At 49.1% G+C, this 21,202-nt stretch overlaps 1 protein-coding gene across 1 annotated transcript; it reads left to right on the top strand.

Annotated features, from left to right (window-relative positions):
- The first annotated feature begins 1,983 nt into the window (after positions 1–1,983).
- On the top strand, positions 1,984–20,764 carry MAP2K2 (mitogen-activated protein kinase kinase 2). The gene is made up of 11 exons (XM_074978066.1): positions 1,984–2,306; positions 4,075–4,285; positions 6,171–6,317; positions 7,041–7,118; positions 7,886–7,937; positions 8,061–8,185; positions 10,733–10,946; positions 11,882–11,946; positions 12,819–12,880; positions 14,205–14,250; positions 15,934–20,764. Exons 1-11 carry the CDS (start codon positions 2,221–2,223, stop codon positions 16,042–16,044), a joined length of 1,197 nt encoding a protein of 398 aa, XP_074834167.1. The 5' UTR covers positions 1,984–2,220; the 3' UTR covers positions 16,045–20,764.
- The last annotated feature ends 438 nt before the right edge of the window (positions 20,765–21,202 follow it).

Raw genomic sequence — 21,202 nt, 5'->3', positions numbered from 1 at the left:
CAATATCATAGTGAAAGGGCTTTAAAAATAATAAATTTCATGATTTCAGCAATTTCAATCTGAAATTTCATCCTGTTGTAATTGTAGGGATCCTGACCCAAAAAGGATTTGGGAGGGGGTTGGTCCCAAGGATATTAGGTGGAGGGGATTGCAGTACTGCTCTTCTTGCTTCTGTTCTGCTTGCTGCTGGTGGTGGCTCTGTCTTCAGAGCTGGGCAGCTGGAGAGAAGCGGCTTCTGCCCCACGCCCAGCTCTGAAGGCAGCACTGCTGCAGATGCGAAGATGACATGATATGGTATTGCCCCCTTTTATTTATCACTGCTGCCACCCTCAGTCCACAGCCACTGCTCTCCAGTCGTTTAGCTCTGAAGGCAGCAGCACAGAAGGGTGGCGTGGTATGGGGTTACCACACTTATTTTCTGCCGCTGCTGGTTTCAGAAGCTGGGTGCCACTGCTCTCCAATTGCTCAGCTCTGAAGACAGCGCAGAAGTAAAAGTGGCAATGTCGTGAACCCCCTAAAATACCTTATGAATCCCCTCCACCTGCCTTTTGGATCAGGCCCTCCAGTTTGAGAAACACTCACCTTCCTTGTGAAATCTGTAGTTAGGGGTAAAAGCACACCAAAGACCAGATTTGTTCAGGGGAGACCATATTTCATGGTCCATGATGTGTTTTTTATGGCTGTGAATTTGGTAGGGCCCTGTCAGTGGGGGAATCTGTTCTTGGTTATGATGCATGTTCAATGAAAAGTTATTTCTTTATCTGTCTATCTAGATCTCTAACTTCGCCAGCACCCTGGAATTTGCACCCTACTGGGATAAAATCCCACAGATGTGAGAGTTACCCATCTTTTTCAGCACCTGGCATCAGCCAAGATGAGTTGCAGAACACTGATTTAGCAGGAGCACTGTCTCCTATGCCTTACCATGCTCAAAACTACACTCGGTATCATCCCTTTGGCCTCATGCTCTCACACTGATAACAATTTATAAAATAACCCAGTTAGTTCTCCTAAGGGCTGGGGAGGAAGAGAGAGAGAATGTTACTGTTTTGTTTGAAAACCCGTAGGAAGGGCTCAGCTGCTCTGGAGGCAGAGAGCCATGTGAGTAGCTTAGCAGACAGCTGGATGATAGACAGACAGGAAGGGGGCTCTGACTGAATCCTTCAACAATGGTAACCGCTGGAAATGTACAGGATGAAAACTAAAGTTACAGGACGTCCTTATTCCCAGCTAATTACTGCGCAGAACTCAACTTCTCACTCCCACCATCCTTCTGCCCATCCCATCCTACCCACTCAACCCCTTCTCCCCAGCCTGACCCTATCCCTCACCCTCCCATCCCTCCACCCCTTTACCCCTGAGCTCTCCATCCCCCACCCCACTCCCAAGTACTCCATGTCCTTATCCCCCCACCTCCCCACTCCATCGCTCACCGAACACCTCCACCCTATCCTTCCTTCCCCCCACTCTAGCCCCTCATCCCCCACCCCTCCCACCCCACACCTCTGCTCCATCCCGTCCTGTCCCCCCACCCCCGCCCCGTCCCTCCTTCCAACTCCAGCCCCTCACCCTCCCACCCCACCCCTCCGCCCCGTCCCCCCTTCCCCCCACCCCAGCCCCTCATCCCCCACCCCTCCCACCCCACACCTCTGCTCCATCCCGTCCTGTCCCCCCACCCCCGCCCCGTCCCTCCTTCCCCCAACTCCAGCCCCTCACCCTCCCACCCCACCCCTCCGCCCCGTCCCCCCTTCCCCCCACCCCAGCCCCTCATCCCCCACCCCTCCCACCCCACACCTCTGCTCCATCCCGTCCCGTCCCCCCACCCCTCCCACTCCAGCCCATCCCCCACCCGCTCATCCCTCGACCCCGCCTCCCCGCCGCCACCGCCCCCCCCTGCGCGTCCCCGCGGAGCGCGCCTCCGGCGAGAGCGGCCCCGCCCAGCGCGGCGCCTCGCGGTCGGGCGCGCGCTCTCGCGAGACGCCCGCGCCGGGAGCGCCCGCCCGGCTCGCTCCCGCCCTGCCCCGCCCGCCTGCGATGCGGCCCGGGCCCGCGCGCTGACTCCCTGCGGCCCGCGCTCTCCCCTGGCCGGCCAGGCCGCACAGCCCCGGCCTCGCGTAGTGCGGCTCGCCGAGCCCCGCCGGGGGTAGGGCGGCCCGGGCCGGGCCATGCGGCGGGGCCCCCGCTAGGCTCGCGGGACAGGAGCGAGGCCCCGGCCCGGCCATGCCGGCCAAGAGGAAGCCGGTGCTGCCGGCCCTGACAATCACCCCGACCATCGCCGAGGGCCCGAGCCCGGACGGCTCGTCCGAGTGAGTGCGGGGGGCGGGGCCTGGCCGGGGGGCCGCGGGGGCGGGGGCGGGGGCGGGGCCGGTCGGGGGTGGGGGGGCTACGGGAGCTGGGAAGGGGTGTCGGGGGGGCGGGCCGAGGGGTTGGGGGGGACGCGGTGGGGGAGGGGTTGGGGGTGCGCAAGCGGGGTGAGGGCCGGGGGGGGGCCGGGCTGTGAGTTTGGGGGGGGCAAGCGGGGTGAGGGACGGGCCTGATGGGGGAAAGGGGGTGTCTGGGGGGGCCGGGCCAGGGCGGGGGAGGCCCAGGAGTGCCTGGGGAGGGCCTGGCCGTGGGGTGTCTGGGGGAGCCGAGCCTGGGTGGCCGAGGAGGACGGGCAGGGGCAGGGGCAGGACCGGGGCACGCTGAGGCTGGGCTGGACGAAGGGGCCGGGGGGGGGACTCGATACTGCCAGTGGGGCTGAGAGCCTGGGCGGAGGGGAGCCAGCTGGTGCCCCAGGGAGGGAAGGGCGGAGATGGGTGCGGGATCTGCTGGGCATAGGAACGGGGGATCCGTCGGAAATGAGGCATCCCGTTGCCCCCCTGGGCACAGCAGAGGAAGGTGATTGGAGAAGGGAAGCCTCACGCCCTGTAACCGGGAGGCAAAGGCTCTGGGGGGGTGACAATGGGGTGAGTGGGGCTGTTGTGCTGGGGAGTGTAGATGGGGTGGGTGGACTGGAGAGAGAAAGGGGGGCCTAGAGGTTATGGTGGATTGGTAATGGGGGGCGTTTCTGGGAAGTCCTTGTGAAGATTCATCTGTCCCAAGAGTTTGGAGCCTTGCCTTGCCCATTGCCATCCGCGGTCACCTGTGAACGTAAAGTTAGGAAACAAACCTGGGGCCTGGGGTCCTGTTACTGGGGAAGAGGGAGTGGGCACCCTGTGGGAGGGCTGATAGCAAAAAGCACCCTGGTGGGGGAGACGTGTGAGGGTGGCAGTTAAAATGGTGGCTTGAAGAGGTGGGATGGCTTCCGGCAGGAAAAAAGCTCCACATCTCTGGGCCTGTCATACTAATAATCCAGTTTTCTGGTGACCAAAGACGCCCCAATTGGAGAGCCAAGAGACAGGGGGCATCAGAGCATAAATACCCCATTGTGCCCAGCTTCGTGTTTGAGCAAGGTGGTGAGAAGTGTAGTATTTTAAGCTGTGGGATTTGCATAACTTCCTGGGAAGCCGTTCTCCTGTTACTTAGTGTACTGCCCAGCTGTATACCAGGATTCAGACAGGGGAGTGGTTGCTTGCATATCTAGAGCTCCTGTCCCTTTAAGGTTTTAATGATTCCCTCTGGTTTCATAGGTTTGCTTAAATGGCCGAATATAAAAAAAAAAAAAGAAAAAGAAAGAAAGAAAAAAAACCCTGCATCTCTGTAAGAGAACCTGTGCTTCTGGGAAGATGCTGCATCATTTATCTCAGATATGGCAGTTCTTAGTGTCCTTATCAGTAACATTCTGGGGTTCCTACCTTTGTAGTAAGGCTTCATTACTGCCATGTCAGGATATGAATCTGAATACACCTTGCTTTGGAGAAAGCTTTTCTTTTGACTTTCCCCCCTCCCATTAGTAGTGCTGAAGGGGTTCAGTATAAATGATTTGTGGGACTTCCTTCTTGCATGCTGCTGGTCCTTCTGTCTCTTTGTCACTCGTCAACAGCCACAGTTCCAGTTTTGCCATCTCCTTTGGAGAAAGGGACGCAAGTCTGTGCCAAACACAAGAACATTGAACAAGTTCTGACCGTTTTCCTTCTCCCTGTTTTTCTTCAGGGCAAACCTGGTAGACCTTCAGAAGAAGCTGGAGGAATTGGAACTGGATGAGCAGCAAAAGAAGAGACTAGAGGCTTTCCTCACCCAGAAAGCCAAGGTTGGCGAGCTCAAGGATGATGACTTTGAGAGGATCTCCGAGCTGGGAGCTGGTAACGGTGGGGTGGTCACCAAAGTGCAGCACAAACCCTCAGGACTCATTATGGCACGAAAGGTAAAAGGGGGCAGGTGAATTCTTCTTGTGCTCATGCTGGCCTATCATGCCATGTAGGTAAAAGATTGTAATAGCAAATTACCCTATCAGAAAAGGAGACTTTTGCCTGGCTTATCCCTTCTGCTTCCTTAAATGAATTCCATATGGGCAAAAGATACCTATTTATGAGCCCCCAAGACCAAGTCTCCTACGTAGCTTTGGAATAGAGATTTTCTAGGCTGTCGTACTGGTCTTTGCTCTGTGCTTCAGCCCTGACTTGGAGCATTCCTCCTTGCGGGAGAGAAGAGTTTATTCTCCTTCGCCTTTCTGCTGACGCTACCAGCAGTGGTGACATGTGATGTGGATACCTGTCCACTAGCAAATGGATTGAAGTTCCTCACGCTCATTACACGTGAGCCGCCATGAATCATCAGTTGATAAAGACTTTCTGCCACTGTTGATTGGTGTTGGATTTGACACTTCGATGGGTTTCTTCCATTATTAATCTCCTGAGCAATCCACTCTTCTCTTTCCTCCTTCAGCATTAAGGCCCGTGGGGCACGAGTTGGATTTTATGTCAACCCCTGTGTAGTGTTTAGAATGCTTTATTTTTCCATTAGAGCAGCTCTTAATCAACTCAACTAAATAGGAGGTTTGCGGAGAAGTTTTACGCTTTTCAAGCATGAGCTGTGGCTAACTAAGAGAGAAAATGTGCTGCAGAAGTGCACTTTGCTAGCAGAGGACAGTCATTTAAAGCAGTTCTTGGGCTGTTTGCCGCTTCCAGTGAATTAGATCACATGAAGCAACAAAATCCCAGAGATCCTTCTGCACTGAGATATCTTTTCTCAACCTCCGACTTTGTTATTGCTGGAGTAATGTTGGGAGGAGCCTTGTGTGATTGCCATGAAACTTCCTGTCCCAAACACACTATTTGTTCAGCCACCAAATGATGCCTAAAAATAGAAAGCAGTAGTTTACCTGGCTTTTTTTAAAAAAAAAAAAAAAAAAAAAAAAAAAGGCCAATCTTCAGTGGGAGAGCAAGTGAGATTTCTGACAGTTGTTCAAATGCACTGTGTGACTTGAAATTCTGGTTTCTAGTCTTCCTCGGATTAATATTAAAAACAAGTAAAATTCTATGGATCTGATGAACAAATACAGCCTTCCCCAGTAGCATCTAGTTTGGGAGTAGTGGAGCTGGAAGGGTGTCAGCCAGGTGATGCTTATGTGAAAACTGGTGGAAACCTGTGTTCAGAGCCTAAAAACAAGTTTGACCATTTTCAAGCATAGGGTTATTGGTCCAGACCTTTCCAGTCTCCCCATGTGGAATGTTAGACATCCCAGGGGACTCTGTAATGGTGGTTGTTAGTGTTTGAGAATGATTTGTTTTTTCTGGCAGTCACAGCTTCCCTTTGCATGCGATGCAGTTGTACATTGATAAAGTGGTCCTATGTGGAGCCCAAGGAATAATTCCTCTGCCCCTTAACTTTCAGACAACTCCCTCTTAGTATCCCTGTTTTAGCTCTTCCCTGGTTTCTTTGTTATTCAAACACCTTTATAGTTCCTGCAGAGCTGCTTTTCATGTGATAAACATTTAAAGTGTCAGGAGTCATCTCTGTGTCCAGTTTGCTACATTGGTTTTCAGCACTCTACCCTATGTCATCAGTATGGGGTGATACGTGTGCTCAGCTGCATTTTGTGCAGCGTGCAGAAAGCAAGCATAGTTGTCCAGCAAGCCTCACCACTTAGATTGGTAATCACGGGGCAAACAGTTCCCTCCAGCACAGGGCAAAGTGGGACTCTTTCAACCCCTCTTGTTTCTCTCTTTCTTTACTTCCAGGCTATAGCTGCAGGCTTTGGGGCTGCTCCTTGATTCTGTTGCGTGATATTTTTTTTTTTCTTTTTGCAGTTGATTCACTTAGAAATTAAGCCCGCCATTCGTAATCAGATTATCCGAGAACTTCAGGTCCTGCATGAGTGTAACTCTCCATACATTGTGGGTTTCTACGGCGCTTTCTACAGCGATGGGGAGATCAGCATCTGCATGGAGCACATGGTGAGTCTAAACTCCCTCCTCCTCTTAAGTCGCTGCTGCTCCACAGTACTGGGCAGATTTGGCTGGACTGTAGATGCAAAGGGATAAATGAGAGCTAGAGCTATTTTCTGACAAGCAAAAGACTTCTTACTCAGGATGTGAGTGGTGGAGATGGTACATCAAATTCTGTCTAGGAGCTGCACAGCCCTACTTTGGCAGCTAAAATACAGAGAAATCGACTTTCTGGAAAGCGGAAGTGGTGGTTTTGGGGTCCAGCCAAGAGGAAATGTTGCAAACCCTCCACTGAACAGAATTCACTGAACTTGCAATGTGTGTCTTCCGCCCTATCTCATGGGGAGGGTGTGTTGTATACTCTCCATATTGGCGCTGCCAACATTACCTTTGCATTGACACTAAAACGTGCAGGAAACCGCGCTGAAAGCCTTTGACATTAATATTTAGAAGATGACATTGGGATGCCATTTCCTGTGACAGCAGAGTTTAATCATGAAGTGCTTAGCCAAGAGATGGGTGTAGTCCTCTGAACACCCACCTGTTGTGATTACCATAGTCTGACCTAGTGTTACTGACTAAGTGAATCCAAATGTGTTACGCTATTTACACTGCCCAGTCCTGTATAGGTGTGTCAGTTGTAGTTCCTAGAGCCGAAACACACTTTTGGGGACATTTATTTTATTTCCAGGTATTTTCAGTGCTCAGTTAACATCTCTGCTCTGAATTTAGGATGGAGGTTCCCTGGATCAAGTGTTGAAGGAAGCCAAAAGGATTCCTGAGGAGATCTTGGGGAAAGTCAGCATAGCAGTGAGTATCAGTTTCCCAAAGCTCACTCAAAACCCAGAGGGAAGAAGTTCAGTCTTTCAGAAGTAGGATGACTGACTGGATGTCCTAGTTTTTATAGGGACAGTCCCACTATTTGGAGTTTTGTCTTGTACAGGCATCTCTTAGCCCCATCTTGTCCTGGTTTTTCGCACTTGTACTAGTCTTCCAGTTCAGAATTACTGTCTCTCAGGGTGTATTGGGAGAAAACAACATCTGAGTTTTGATCCTGTGCTGGTCTGTTTCCCAGCCCTTCCTGAAATCCATTCTGCACCCCGAAAGTCTTACTTTCTGGGAACTGGAATACGATTTCCTGTTGGTAGATAGCTATATGGGGTGGAGGCAAAACCTAATTCAAGTCATAAACCCAGGTAGGTTTGCAACTTGAATTAGCAGGTTTTGCCTCCATCCCATGTATTGTTATTGTGTCTTAAACTAAGAGTCAGAGGCTAACCATGTGAGATGGGAAGCTGGTATATTTCAGACCACTTCCTGCAGCCCCAGCTGGTAGGGTCGAAACTGCTCTAGGAGCCTCCCAGAAAGCTTCCATTGAGCCAGTGGGGTTTTCAACTGTCTGAAGATTTAATCTTCTGAACCAGAAGCCATCATTTGCTCTGCTGTATGTCCATTACTCCCTAGAGCGGTAACCCTTAGTTGCTAGAGCATCTTCAGTCTGTGCAAGATCTCTCTGCAAAGGGAAAGATTTTTCTTTTCCAGTATTTAGCCCTTTCTGTCCTTTGTTTTCCTTCTAGGTTCTGCGAGGTTTGGCGTACCTAAGAGAGAAGCATCAGATCATGCACAGAGGTGAGAGGGGAGAACCTAAAAATAGCTTCTCATGACAACCAGAGACCTGGATTCATCTTACCTAATACTGCGCATGCTTTTTTTTTCCCTCTCTCTCTTTCTCTCTCTCTCTCCCATTCTCAGATGTGAAACCTTCTAACATTCTGGTCAATTCCCGGGGAGAGATCAAACTTTGTGACTTTGGGGTTAGCGGTCAGCTCATTGACTCCATGGCAAACTCCTTTGTGGGGACTCGATCCTACATGTCTGTAAGCCCCTGTACTCTTATGTAAACCTTTGTATGTATTCAACCAGTGAGGGGGATGTACCACTCCCCAGAACCCAACCGAGTATTAGCATTGCATCCAGGCTCACTCGCAAATCCACCAGGTGCTCTTAGCCTCGCCTGTAGTGTCCTGGTCTTATACCCGTCTGTGCCGAAACTAGGAACTAGATCCACCAGAAAAGAGAAGTCCTGTTGCGCCTTAGAGACAGACAGATTTTTTTGGAGCGTAAGCTGTCATGGGCAAAAACCTGCTTTGCCAGATCTGTTAATCTATAAGGTGCCAAAGGACTTCTCATTGTTTTTGCAGATACGGACTAACACGGTACCCCTCTGATACAGACCCAGCAGAGAGGTTGTTGATCCCACCCTCAGTGATTTGTCAACGTATTACAAGACCTCACTTCACTTCTGTCCCCAGCTTGACTTATTGTGAGATGCACAAAGAACACCTCTGTGTATTTAGACATGTCTGCTTCTTTTGAAGGGATGTGATTGACCTTAAAACAAGTCAGTTTAAAAAAAATGTTCAGGGTAGTTTGTAGTCCTGTGTGTGCTTCTGAGCTCCTCTGCTCATGTTGGGAGGCTTAGAGTTGTATCTGCAACCTCTAGAAAATGTTTTCCCTGCTGCTTATGTTTCTGTGTGAAAAGAACTACAGTAAACCCTCAATTTAATGGACTAATGGTGGAAAGGGATGTCCTTTAAACCCGAAAGTCTGTTAAATCAGAGGGTTTACTGAGACCTACCCTTGCCAGGCTCACCCAGCCCCAGTGTCGTCTCCTCGCCACCTCCCACCGCCACCCCCACCCCCCCCAAAAAAGAAAGCCCACTACTCACCTGCAACTGGAGGAGCCGGAGCCCAGTGCCACTTGCACTGCCCCTGTCCCTGGGCCGCACAGCTACAGGAGGTGCCACATGCTTCTCCCACCATGGGTGGGGGTGTACACTAGTGCCCTCTGCCACGCATGTGCCCCACCCCTTGCGGGAGTCCTTTACTCTTTTTTGGGTGGTGTGGTGGGGAAACGAATTAGGATTTTATGGACCTCAATCAAGCGGGCTTCAGGAACAACAGGAGTCTGGCAGACATCCGTCATGTGCAAAGCCCGCGAAATTGGGGTCCATAAAATTGAGGGCTTATTCAGGGAAGAACTATGAAATGGACTCCATAAAAATACTTCATTCTCCATGGCCTTACACCTTCATTTGCGCCAGTTGCAAAGTCAAGGCCAGAATGGTCGTGTGTTCTGTTGTCCTTGCCCTGGTGCAGGTGTTATATACAATGGATTCCACAGTGTGTAATCAGGTCCAAAGTTGCGTCAAGTGCCTCACATTGACTGGGCAAGAGCTGTTTTCCGTAATCTGTCACTGACAGTCACTTCTACCTACTTGTAACAGTAGGTAGAAGAATTTCAGACAGACGTGTGATGTCTAAGTGGAAGATCCTTTAATTAGATGCCGTTGGGCCTTCTCTGTATAGCCACACAGTCTGGTAGCAAGGTAACGCCTCTGTATGCGATAGAATTGTTGCATATTGCCTCTCATGTCTGTGAAAACTTGCACAATTCCCACACTAGCCAGTGTCCTTTGCTTTCATCATCTGTAGATTTACTGATAACAGTATAATTACAAAACTCTCAATCTGTGCTGGCACTTGGGCCTTAGTTGTTCGCTTCAGTGGTATAGCATACAGCATGCATTTCCCCCAGACTAGCAGCAAGGAACAGATGTGGGCTACTAGGGATGTTGTCAGCCTGCATGCTGAGCTTTTATATTTTGGGCTCTGTTACGCTTCAAATGCTGTTATAGTTAGTACAGAGACTAAAATGAAAAAGTCCCCTTCTTTCTTAGTCCATCAGCTCTGTGCAATTTTGAGTCATCTCTCTGCTGGCAGCTGTAACTCCTGTAGGTTTTGCAGTGATGTAAAAAGCAGAAACCCCAGCTAGATTTACAAGTTCTATTTGGGAGTTTGTGGTATGGGGCAGTGAAGAAAATCATCTCTTTTATACTGAGTGAGCTAGAGAAAATAACCTCTGAACTGCACGGTGTCACTTAGTCACTCTTCTGGTCACAGAAGAACTTAAACAAGAGCTGCACTCAAGTAGCATTTAAGTATATAAAACCTGTACAACATATTCTGTGTACATGGCCTTTCTAGGTAAAAGAACCCCCCATTTCCTCTGAGCATATTAATGCTTCCTGCTGGTATGAAGAGTTTCACACCCTCAGGGGATTCTAGTTTATAAAGAAGACATAGTGAGTTTTCAGCCAGCCTATCCTGTGGCAGTTCAGCCTTGAAACAGAAAAAGTACATTTTGCAAAATCTCCTTTAGCCTGAAAATGTAGGGGCAGAGATGGTCGTGTCTATTTAATTTAAATGTATAATTAGTGGGCATTGTTTTGTATCCTTCTGTGTGAGGCTGTAGTGTGCCATAACAAAAAACTTTCAGTCAATGGAGTCTCTTCCATGTCGCAACTTCTCTTCTGTTGAGAAGGGCAGTTTTACTGAGGTACATCTGTGACTTTTCATTACAGCCTGAACGGTTGCAGGGCACTCATTACTCAGTTCAGTCCGACATCTGGAGCATGGGTCTCTCCCTGGTGGAACTGTCTATCGGAAGGTACCCAATCCCCCCACCTGACTCCAAGGAACTGGAAGCGATATTTGGCCGTCCCATGGTCGATGGGGCAGAGGGAGAACCTCACAGCATCTCACCGCGGCCCAGGCCCCCAGGGCGCCCTGTCAGTGGTAGGGGCTGAAATTGACACCTGTCTGCTGGAACGGTCTTTGGTTTATGGGGCTGGGTTAGAAATGTGAAACAGTCTAATACCATTAATTGGCTTTCATCATTTCTCTGAAACTTGTTTTGCAGAAGTCTCGCCTGTACATAAACACTGGAAGAGAACCCAGCACTAATTCTTAATTCTGTTTTTCACAAAAACATGTAAAATCACTTTTCTGTAAAGGCAGCTCGTGCGTGCGTGCACACGCGCGCGCGCACACACACACTAGGAAAGGAGCCTGATTTTTCAGAGCTGACTGTTCAGCACATCCAAGTTGGGTCCACCAAATTACTGGAAAATCTTGGCCAAACTGTGCAGAACTTGGGTCGGAAATTGGCATCCCTAGCACTGTGATGTTGCTGTGCTGACTGACTTTATTGGTGAGAAGCGAGCACCCTAGAGGCAAGTGCTGTTACCCACAGGTCAGGTACAGCATTTGTGTGGCAGAGGAAGCTTCCTGCTAGCAAGTCTGAATCCTGGCCTGTGGGGGTTGCGATCAAGGTATTTGCTCCTTGGTCTGTGATTAGACTACTCCCAAAGGGTCCTAATATGTGCCAGGTGTTTTGTATTTTAGATCTGGGGAGCTGGACTGAGGCCACCAAATTCATCTCTGAGGCCTCTGAATAGCTCCTAGATGGTGATTGAGTGGCTGGGTTTGAACTGTTGCTCTAAAAGCAAGAGGCTTCTTGGTTAACTTCCAAGCCATATGGTCTTGTGCTTCCCAGATGCTCCCAGCTATGAAATGGATGAGTGATCTGATAGCAGAGAAACTATAAAGCGCAAAACAGGCTTTTAAAAAAATCCATCCCCGTTGTCTTGGTTTAGCTTCTGTCAGAGACTAAACTCCACGGTGCAGTTTGTGTCATTTCTTACCCTGCCTTTGTACCCTTAACTACACAGGCCATGGAATGGACAGCCGGCCTGCGATGGCCATCTTCGAACTGCTGGACTATATTGTTAATGAGGTTGGTATTTGAAATCACCTTTCATCCCTTTCCCCTCTGTTTGCTAGAGTGTTTCGCAGTCCTTTGGCTCAGAATAGATAGAAAATCCTCCTTTGTTCATCAGTTAAAGAGGTAACAAAAACTGAAAGCTTCAATTAAAATATCCTTCTCTCCTACTCACTCTGTTTGTGTTAGCTCCTGTCCCTCCTCTCCCATTTGCTCTTCCTGTCACTTGCTATTAAAGTCTAGAAGTCTGAAATGCCTCTAGCTCTGGAGTAAAACCCCACGGACAAGGGCTTGTAATATCTTTAGAGGAATTGTGAGAAGAGTAGGAAGGGGAGCCCTGAGGGTTACTGAACAAATTCCTCAGCAGACCTGTGAAGGATAAACAGTCCCTCTACAAGTCAAATCACCCCAGTGTTCTCAGCATGGGGCAAACTCCTGGTCTTCCTTTGAAAACATTAAGGTAAATTACAATCCGTGGTCTTAAAGTGAGCAGCACGTCCCAGGAAGGAGGCCGAACTAGTCTGGGAGGAGCAGCAAGGTGACTTAATGAGTAGTTACCTAATCACTGCTGTAGGGCTTCAGGTATGTGGGATTTGCTGCGTCTGATCAGAATACTGATTTGGGCCTAATGCTTCAGAAGTCACCAGCTCTGCTTCCCTGTGCGCCTATGCAAATGGGCAGTGCTTTACCTGGGGTCAGGGGGCAAGGTTTCCCAGTAGAGCTGGCAGCAGGTGTGCACTGACGGGAGAAAGGAAGCAACAGTTGCTTGGTCCTGAGGTTAAAAGAGAAACCCAAATGAGAAGTCAGGTCTTCAGGCTGCAGCTTTTCACCGACTGTGCTTCTTCCTGACCCGTGGATGCAGCAAATCCTTCTGCTTCTTTCCCCAGCCACCTCCGAAGCTGCCGAATGGAGTTTTCACACAAGACTTCCAGGAGTTTGTAAATAAATGGTAAGGGTCTCCTAGAGATTGAACTTTGCAGCCCATAACAAGGCTACCATTAGCAACACATGTGCCTCTGCCAATGTGCTTCCATTCTGACCTCCAGGGGCTACCCAGAGTCAGTCCTTGTGATCCCTGAGTTCTGATGTGCGCGTTTGTTCTGCTCAGAAGGGGATTAAAGCCACCCAGCTCATTTCAAAGAGGCTACAGAAATGGCTGTTGGATAATGGCAGTAGAGATTGGATGGTTGAGTTATCCAGGGCCCCAGTCTTTCTCTGTGTTTATCATAAGGCTTTTGGGAGATGCCTTTATAAACCCCGGAGCTGATGGTGGCTCCTTTTGACAGCCTTTTCCACAATGTGGTTTCCTTCCAAACACTGGCCCAGAGGACGCCTGCCTGGGGGCATGTGATCATCTCTTTTCTTCTCCTTACATAGAAGGGACTGTGTGTCTTCAGTAGGGCTTTCCCTGTTTGTGGCTTCATGTGGTAACAGCATTCCCATCTCAGCTGCCTTTGGTTAAAGCTATGTTCAAGCAAATTTGTAGTTGATGTGGACTGTGTGCTTAGGAAGGATGGTTTGGTAGAATTTAGACATTAGAGTGCTAATTTTCAACTGCAAGGGATGCTCTCGGCCTCCATATTTGATACACCTAATGAGGCATCAGAGCCTGTGAGCCTGAACTGACAGCAGCCAGGTTTCTTTGGTCAATGGATGTGCTTCAGTCTCAGATATGACTGAATCTTGCGCACACAGTGATGAATGACTTTGAGATGCTTGATTTTTGGATGCCCTACTCCTTGAAGACTCTTGTGTTCAGCACTGTGGAATGGCAGCTCCATCTCAAGACGTCTGATGGTATTTCAAGCTGGGTACCTGAAATAGCTGGTCACTGCCACAAGCTTGTGCTCTAATGAGGGTGGCAGTGGTTTAGCAGCAACCTCAACTAGACTCTTTGAGGAAAGTTCACAACAGGACCTGGACTCTCAAACCCCATTTTCCCTGAAGCTTTTCTCTGATACATATCTCCTAAGCCTCCTGCAGGGTTTGGTAAGTGTGTGGTATGGTGTGGTTTGAGAACCTGGACAGGTAAGGTGTGAAGGTCTGACTGCAGGACTCTCTTAGGATAGGCTTGCAGGGTGTCTCTCTGTAGTGCATGCATAATGCCACTTTGTGGCAGTGGTACAAGTGACCAGGTGTCGGTCTGCGCAAGGCAGCATTCTCAGGCTTCCAAATAAACCAGACACCACGTTGGGTAACCTGTACAGCCAAAGCAGCAGCTTGTCACAAGAGGGAGTCTGACGGATCTTTCCTGTCTTTTCCTCTGTTCTCAGCTTAATTAAAAATCCAGCAGAACGGGCAGATCTGAAGATGCTGATGGTAAGTGGAAGCTGTGGGGACAGTCTGGGCCTCGGGTTTGCATTGTGGGCTGGGTTCCCCTCCATTTCTTTACCAGAAGCAGCTGCTTTTGCAGTTGGTGTCCTCCTCTTGGGGTGCAGAAGCTCTAAAGTGACAGTAAGGGTAATCTGAGGGAGAGGTGAGGGAGAGTTGCAGGAAAATCTGACTCAGATTAATGGCATTTAGTCATCCCCACTCAGGCCCAGTACATGTAGGTACCTGCAGCCCATCCTGCTAGCCAAGCCCGACGCAGGCACCTTGCCTTCCCGGCATGATTCCTTTGGGATGGGAAACGGGGTTTCTGATACCTTCATGTCTTCCCTGGTGGTTTGGGAGCACCAACTTTCCCTGTTAATTTCCATATCCTCTCCCCAGCTGTGCACTGGTTTCCTCAGCTGCTGTGGACTGGGACAGAGCATTTGTGTTCCCCCCACCCCCAACCCCTTGGAGCTGCTGCTCTGGGCTTGCATCACTTGCCTCCTGGAGTTGCAGCTCTTTTGCCAGCCCCCGGAAGTAACAGCATATGGGGAGCTTCTCTTCCCTGTGCTTCTCTCAGATGCTGCCTGCTCTGGACCAGTGCTGCATCTAAGGCATTCTCTCAATGGAGGTGGAGTACAGTATTTGCAGCTCTGGAGGTTCGCTAAGCTAGGTCTGAAATCACACTGCTCTGCCAGTGGACCAAAAGTTGCAGCTTTCCCCTCTACCTCTCCACACTAAGCGTCCTCCCACAAGGCTGCCAGTTCTGCCACACTGGGGATGTGTGGGGAGCGCCCTGTCTCCAGTGCCTGTTCATTCTATCGCATGCAGTGTGTTAGCCTATCAGACAGCAGTACGGGTATCACCCCCGACCTACTGATCAACGACCTTGAAACCAAAAGACCCAGCCACAGGCTTGTAAATAACAGCTAGTTGGCCAGCTATAGAAAAAGCTGATTTTGTTGGCTAGAGAACAGAACGAGCCGGTCCTCCGACTCTGTCAGAACAGTGCTGGCAGTACAGCATGACTCCAGGAAGAAGCTGCCACTGCAGTGCAAGTATCTGTCAGACCAAACCATTAACAGCGTTCTGAGTCATTGGGTGATCTAGGCTCTGTCACTGGTTTAGAACTGAGACAGATCTCCTGGCTTTACCTTGCGTAGCCCAGCAGTGACCATTACTCTGTGGCAATCCTTCATCCTCCCATGGGTGTCCTGGTAAGCATTGTCTGGGAGTTTCTTGTTACACCAGTTCTGGCTATCAAGATGGCAGCATTTGTCTGAGAGGGGTTTGCTGAAGCCAAGCAAGTGCAGCTGTGGTCTCTGATTTTTGCAATTGCTCCGCAGTCCTGCCATCCCTGATTTGGTCCCAGGACCCTGCTGCACTGACTTTGAGGGGGCAAAACTGCTCATCTTAGGCAGAGCTGCACTGCTATAGCATGTTTGGAAAAGACAGTTTAAGCCAACCAGAGAGAGCCCTCCCATTGGCTTGTGAGATTATGGCAGAAGAAGCTCTCCCGCCACCATACTGTGTGTACGTGTGTGTGTGTTACAGTGAGACTTGTGGTTTTTTCACTTCCGAGCAGTGTGGTACCAAAGTAAGATTGTAGCATAGACCAGGCCTTAGTGTGAGAGTTGGAGGCGTGATGATGAGATGCATGTGCTTTACTCTCTCTTTTTGCACTTTCAGAATCATGCCTTTATCAAACGCTCTGAAGTGGAGGAGGTGGATTTTGCAGGCTGGCTGTGTAAAACTCTGCGGTTAAACCAGCCCAGCACCCCTACCCGCACCGCCATGTGATGGCAAAGCAAACTGCCTTGTATCCATACATCTGCCTGTCTGTCACCGTTTCCTGCCCTTCAGTAGAGGACAGACCCACACTCGTTCCTCCCCATCCCCTTCCCACCCTGCTCGTAAACGGCAAAGCACCATTGTTTGGGAAATATCCATCATCCAACAAACGAGCAGAAATGGGTTTGCTTTCTCTTCGGTTTTGTTTTTTCATGCCTGCGTTCAAGCGCAGCTCAGTCTTTGGCCTTTCTGACCTTTGGGAAATGTGATGCTGCTTATATTGTCTCTTATGAAACCTGTTCATTTGGGTTTAAAAAATACGATGTTGGTGGGAGGGGAGATCAGCTGCTTTGTAGACTTACTTTTGGTGTGGGCTGGAAAATGGCTAGTGTAGAGAGTCTAGCACTGGACACAGAGAAACCTACCACTGAGGAATGGCTGGGTGGAGGGCAGGCAGAGTTGCCAAATAGCACAGCTGTTGCATGTGTATTGACAGAGAGTGAGAAGAGGAAGTGAAGGGGCTAGTCGATTCCTTGGGCTTGTTTTGGGAAATGAGCAGGTGCACGAAAAGAACAAAGATGGTTTGTGGGTAATATTTTTAGCCTAGCTGGGGAAAGAGGAGTTAGTACTACATTCTCTGACCCACCTTTTTGTCTGTCTGAAATTCAGCTTAACCAAGATGCTTCTTGTCACTCCCCTTGTCCTGTTCCTCTGTGTCCAGGAGGGGCTCTGTCCTAACCACAGGATGGAGAAAGGACTGACTAGAGAAGCCTGTTTTATTTCTTAGAGCTTTGAGGTCCCTTTTGCATTATGGAGTTGAAAAGTTGAGTTCTAGTCATCCGACTTGCTTCCCTGCTGCTCATCTTCCATATGTAGAAAGGAAAAGTTTCTGCTTTTAAAATGTGGTTTTCAGGTACATTCAAGGTATGCACTGCATGTTCAGGCATTATCTTGGGCTACTAAATTACCGCATGTGGTGGTCAGCCAACCAGGAAAGGGAAAGGCATCTGAGCTAACCAATAACAGACTGCAGGACTGCTTTTGAGGTCAATGTGATGCTCAGGGTGAGAAGCTCTGTGTGGTAAGCTTGGGCCTGACAGAATTGTGTTGGAGACAGCACCCTTCAGTGACTGCGGCAGCCTGATTGCCCACCTGCCCTTCTGCACTGTGAAAGGAAGACGATGGCTTGGACCTGACAGTTGGTGATACAAAGGGATAGTGTACGTTTCTCTGCAACCGTGGTGTGTTCTGCCGCCCAGGCAGAGATGCTGTGTTGGGAATTGAATCCCTAACTACTGGCCTGGGGAAGAAAAGTCTTGATCTTCCTTCAGATCTACTCCCAGCCCTGACAAGGCTGATCTAGCAGCAACTCCGGGGTGTGATGCAAATTCTAAAGGCTCTTGAGGTCCAACTGATCCATTGCATGTTTCTTCAGTGGCTTCAGAGGCCAGTGAGAACCATCTCCTATGAGGGCTGTGGCAGATGGAAGTGTTCTTTAGAAACTTCCTTTGGAGAGGACTGGTGAAATGCCTCAAATCCTACAGGAAGCCAAATAGTCGACTTCCACCTGGAGTTCTTCACCTCCTTAAATTCTCCAGGCTGCTGCCCAGTGCTGTCTTGGGCTTTGTTTGTTTTTTTCCTCCACTGCTGAGTTTTTTTTCACCCAGCTGGTGCTGGAGGATTTCAAACCTGTCATCTCCCCCAGAATATACCCACTCTGGAAGTTCCTTCCCCTCCCCCGGTTGGTCTCACTGCATTAGCGCGGCTGGTTTTGAACAGTGTAACTGCATTCAGCCAGCAGCCTTCCAATAGCCACATAAGGTAGAAGGACCTGGGTGTGAAGTCGCTGCAGCTCCACCCATCTCGCAGCCAGCAGGTGAGACACCGTACAATGCTGGTGGTGAATGAAACCGCACATTGGAAGTAGTTGGTGACATAATTAGCTGACAACCAGCTTTTGCAGGAGACTTCCCCAGGGACCACTGGGTGCCTGCCTCCCCTTGGTGTTAACGGGAGCTGGGTGTCTCAGACGATCCTCTGCCTGGGCAAAATCTCCTCCTCTGCTGGCTTGGTGGCACGTGCCTCTTTGGTAGGGAAAAGACTTCCCAAAGCCGCACACGTGGTGCACATTTCTTCGCTGTCTTTTGCTAAGTAAGGAAGCCACCGCATGGTGGCTGAACTGTTACGCAGAGCTACCCGCACCATCACAGCACCAGGCCCAGGCCCACTCTGCTCTACCACATCTTCAGCTCCAATAGTTGAGTCTGTCCAGGTTAGTCCTTGTCCAGGGAAATAACCCCGCAGAGCTTGTGTTCTTGTCCGGGGCAGATGGACTGGGGAAGCTCTGCTGTTTGAGTCATTACTGTTTTCCCAATGCTCAGTGTTCCCTGCCCAAGGCCAGTATATAAATCCCCGTGCGATGCAGTTCCTTAATAGTGCTAGGTGGAGTGATAACTCCTGATGTGCTTCAGCTAACAATCCTGCTGGCAACCTCTAAACCATGAAGATCTCCCTGATGTGCCCTGGAAGGAGTCATACACCCTTTCTGCTGCTGAGCTGAGAGTCAAGTCTTGCCCTGGCCCCACTGCCTTGGGCAAGATGATGTTGCTTTCTGCCTTTCCACATGAGCTACTTGGGTCTCGGAAACATTCTCCTGCAGACTGTCTGGGCAGGCAGACCTGGCTGGCTATGTGACAGTGACTAAGTGAAGCTGCTGCTGCTGCTCCTGCTGCTCGATTAGTATGAGCCGACCCAGGCTTTAGGTCTGAGGAAGCCTCTTGTGAGACCATACTAGGCCTTGCTTGTCGTGTGTGACCGGCAGTAGTATGTATGGAATTCACCAAGTGTATTTGGGTAATCTTTCCTTGGGTGGGTCTGGTTCTTAATTTTCTTGAAGGAAAGGAATGAGGCTAAACTATAACCGGAAGGGCCTGCTCCCCTTGGGAATCTTGCTTCTTTCAAGCTACCTCTCTCGTTTAGGGAATGTTAGGTACGTACCTTGCAGTTACAGGAGAAGGAAGGGCCTTGTTCTGCCATCATGGTTGAGTCTCACTAGGTCGGAAGATGACCTGTGCATCTCCATGGGTCATGTTGAAAGAGGCTTATGCCTTTTTTTTTTTAAATATAATATTCCCTTTCTTTTCCTCCCTGACTTAGAAATACAAGCCATAGGAATGACTCATTCCCTTGCCCTTGGCTTTGCGGGCGGAGCTCTGTGATGTGCGAGTTCCATTTGGCTGGAGTCTAGAAATCTCATCGTTGTCGGGTCTCCTGACGCACAATGTCTTGGCTTCAGGGGCGGCAGCTCACTGCGTCCTCAGCCCGAGCGTTCTTGTGCTGCTTTTAAAGGAACAACCTGAGCCAGCCCCCCGTGGCTGCAGATGTCAGTTGCGAACTTGTAAATTTGGGGAAGTTGTGGGGGGTGATTTGTGAGACTAGGAAACCTTGGCCAGAGCTGTTTCCTAATGGACAGTCACGTGACTGGCTGGGTGGCAGGCATGTCAGTGCTCCTGTTCCCCCTCAAAAGCATACTTTTTCCCCTGGAGTTGTTCCACTTGGGACTACATCACATGTACCTGAAAAGGCAAGGGTGCTGGGGACAGGAGACCTGATCATTCATGAAGCACGCACTGTGTCTGTATGGTGTAGGTTTCACTCCTTTGATGAAGGGCAAGGTGCCAGCCAGTGTTGAGTAGTCTTTCAACTAGCACATCGACAGTGTAATAACTTAAATAAGGGGTGGGGGAATTCCCTCCCCATAGATGCATTTCATGCTGCTGATTGTGGTTCAGATATGCTGGGTGTTTTAAAAAAAAAAAAAAAAAAGAGAAAACACACAAAAAAATATAGTGGGTCGTGCTTATTTTTTCAAATTGTACCGATGGCTCAAGCACTGATGTCATTTTTACATGTTTGAAGGCCTTTATTTTTCCCCTGGAGTTATCCTATTTGATTAGATTATCAGGTGCTTTTCTACCCGGGTTCTAGTTAATCAGACCAATCAGACCCAACAAAGCAGCTGAGAAGGCTGGAAGAATGTGCAGCCCTTACTCTGTTTGGGCGAACGTCTGCAAACCCTTTACAATCTCCTGAAGTCCCCAAAAAAGGAGAGACTAGTTCCCCTCCTGCTCCGAATCAAAGCTTATGCTGCAGGCTTCCGATTTCACACTCTCCATTTTTGCAATGTCCATTTGCCACAGTGTCTCCTAATATTTGTATGGCAACTCAATAGCCAGAGGGAAGATTAGTCTGGTAGCAAGTAACAATTTGAGAGCTAAAATCTGAAGCATCATCACAGAATGGCAGCTTGCCTGTTTGTGTGTTTTCCAACAACCCATTAATTTTTTTTTCGTGGAGTGCACTTATATTCCATCAAATCTGGTAACTCTTGAGGACTGAATGTATTATACAAAGTGTTTGGGTTAATTTAAAAAAATTCTAATTGAAATGGTGAGATCATGTGTTCTGAATGACTGTGTACTGTTTTTTGGTCATGTATACGAACCAGGAGGCTTTTGGGTGTGGGTATCTTTTTTTTGTCTCTTATTTAAATTTAAAAAAAAAAAAAAGGTAGGGAGTTCTAGAGTTCAAAAGCTTTAGGATATTTTTGTTTTGCTTTTGCGCTTGGTTCTGGAGGTGAAGGAGAAAGTGTATTGAGCATTTTGTTGGTGCAATTTTTTTTTAACTATTTTCATCATGGAAAAAAAATAAATGGCACTTTACATTAAAAGGCCCTTTTCCACTTTAATTCCATCATAGCTAATTTTTATCTCCCTGTTAAATCGCAAGGCGAATCCTTACCATCATACAAAGTGATAGAGTCAAAATGAGCTGCTTCCATTCAAGACAGATCTTGGAGGCACCATGGATAAGACTGTGAAAACATCCACTCAATGTGCCGCAGCTGTCAGCAAAGCTAGCAATGTTAGGAACACTTAGGAAAGAAAGAGATGAGACAGAAAAATATAATACCATGATATAAATCCATGGTATGCCCCTGCCTTGAATACTGCTTGCAGTTGGGATTACCCCATATCAAAAAAGATGTCTTAGAATTGGAAAAGGTACAGTAAGGCCAACAAAAACTATAGTGTTGAACAGCTTCCAGACAGCAGATTGAAAAAGATCTGTTCAGAAGAGAAGTGAGTGGTGGGTGTGATAAAGGTCT

This window comes from Carettochelys insculpta, chromosome 27, assembly GCF_033958435.1.
Source record: "Carettochelys insculpta isolate YL-2023 chromosome 27, ASM3395843v1, whole genome shotgun sequence".
Classification (NCBI taxonomy): Eukaryota; Metazoa; Chordata; order Testudines; family Carettochelyidae; genus Carettochelys; species Carettochelys insculpta.
Note: the sequence above shows the minus strand (reverse complement) of the source record. Positions and strands in the feature narration are given on the sequence as shown.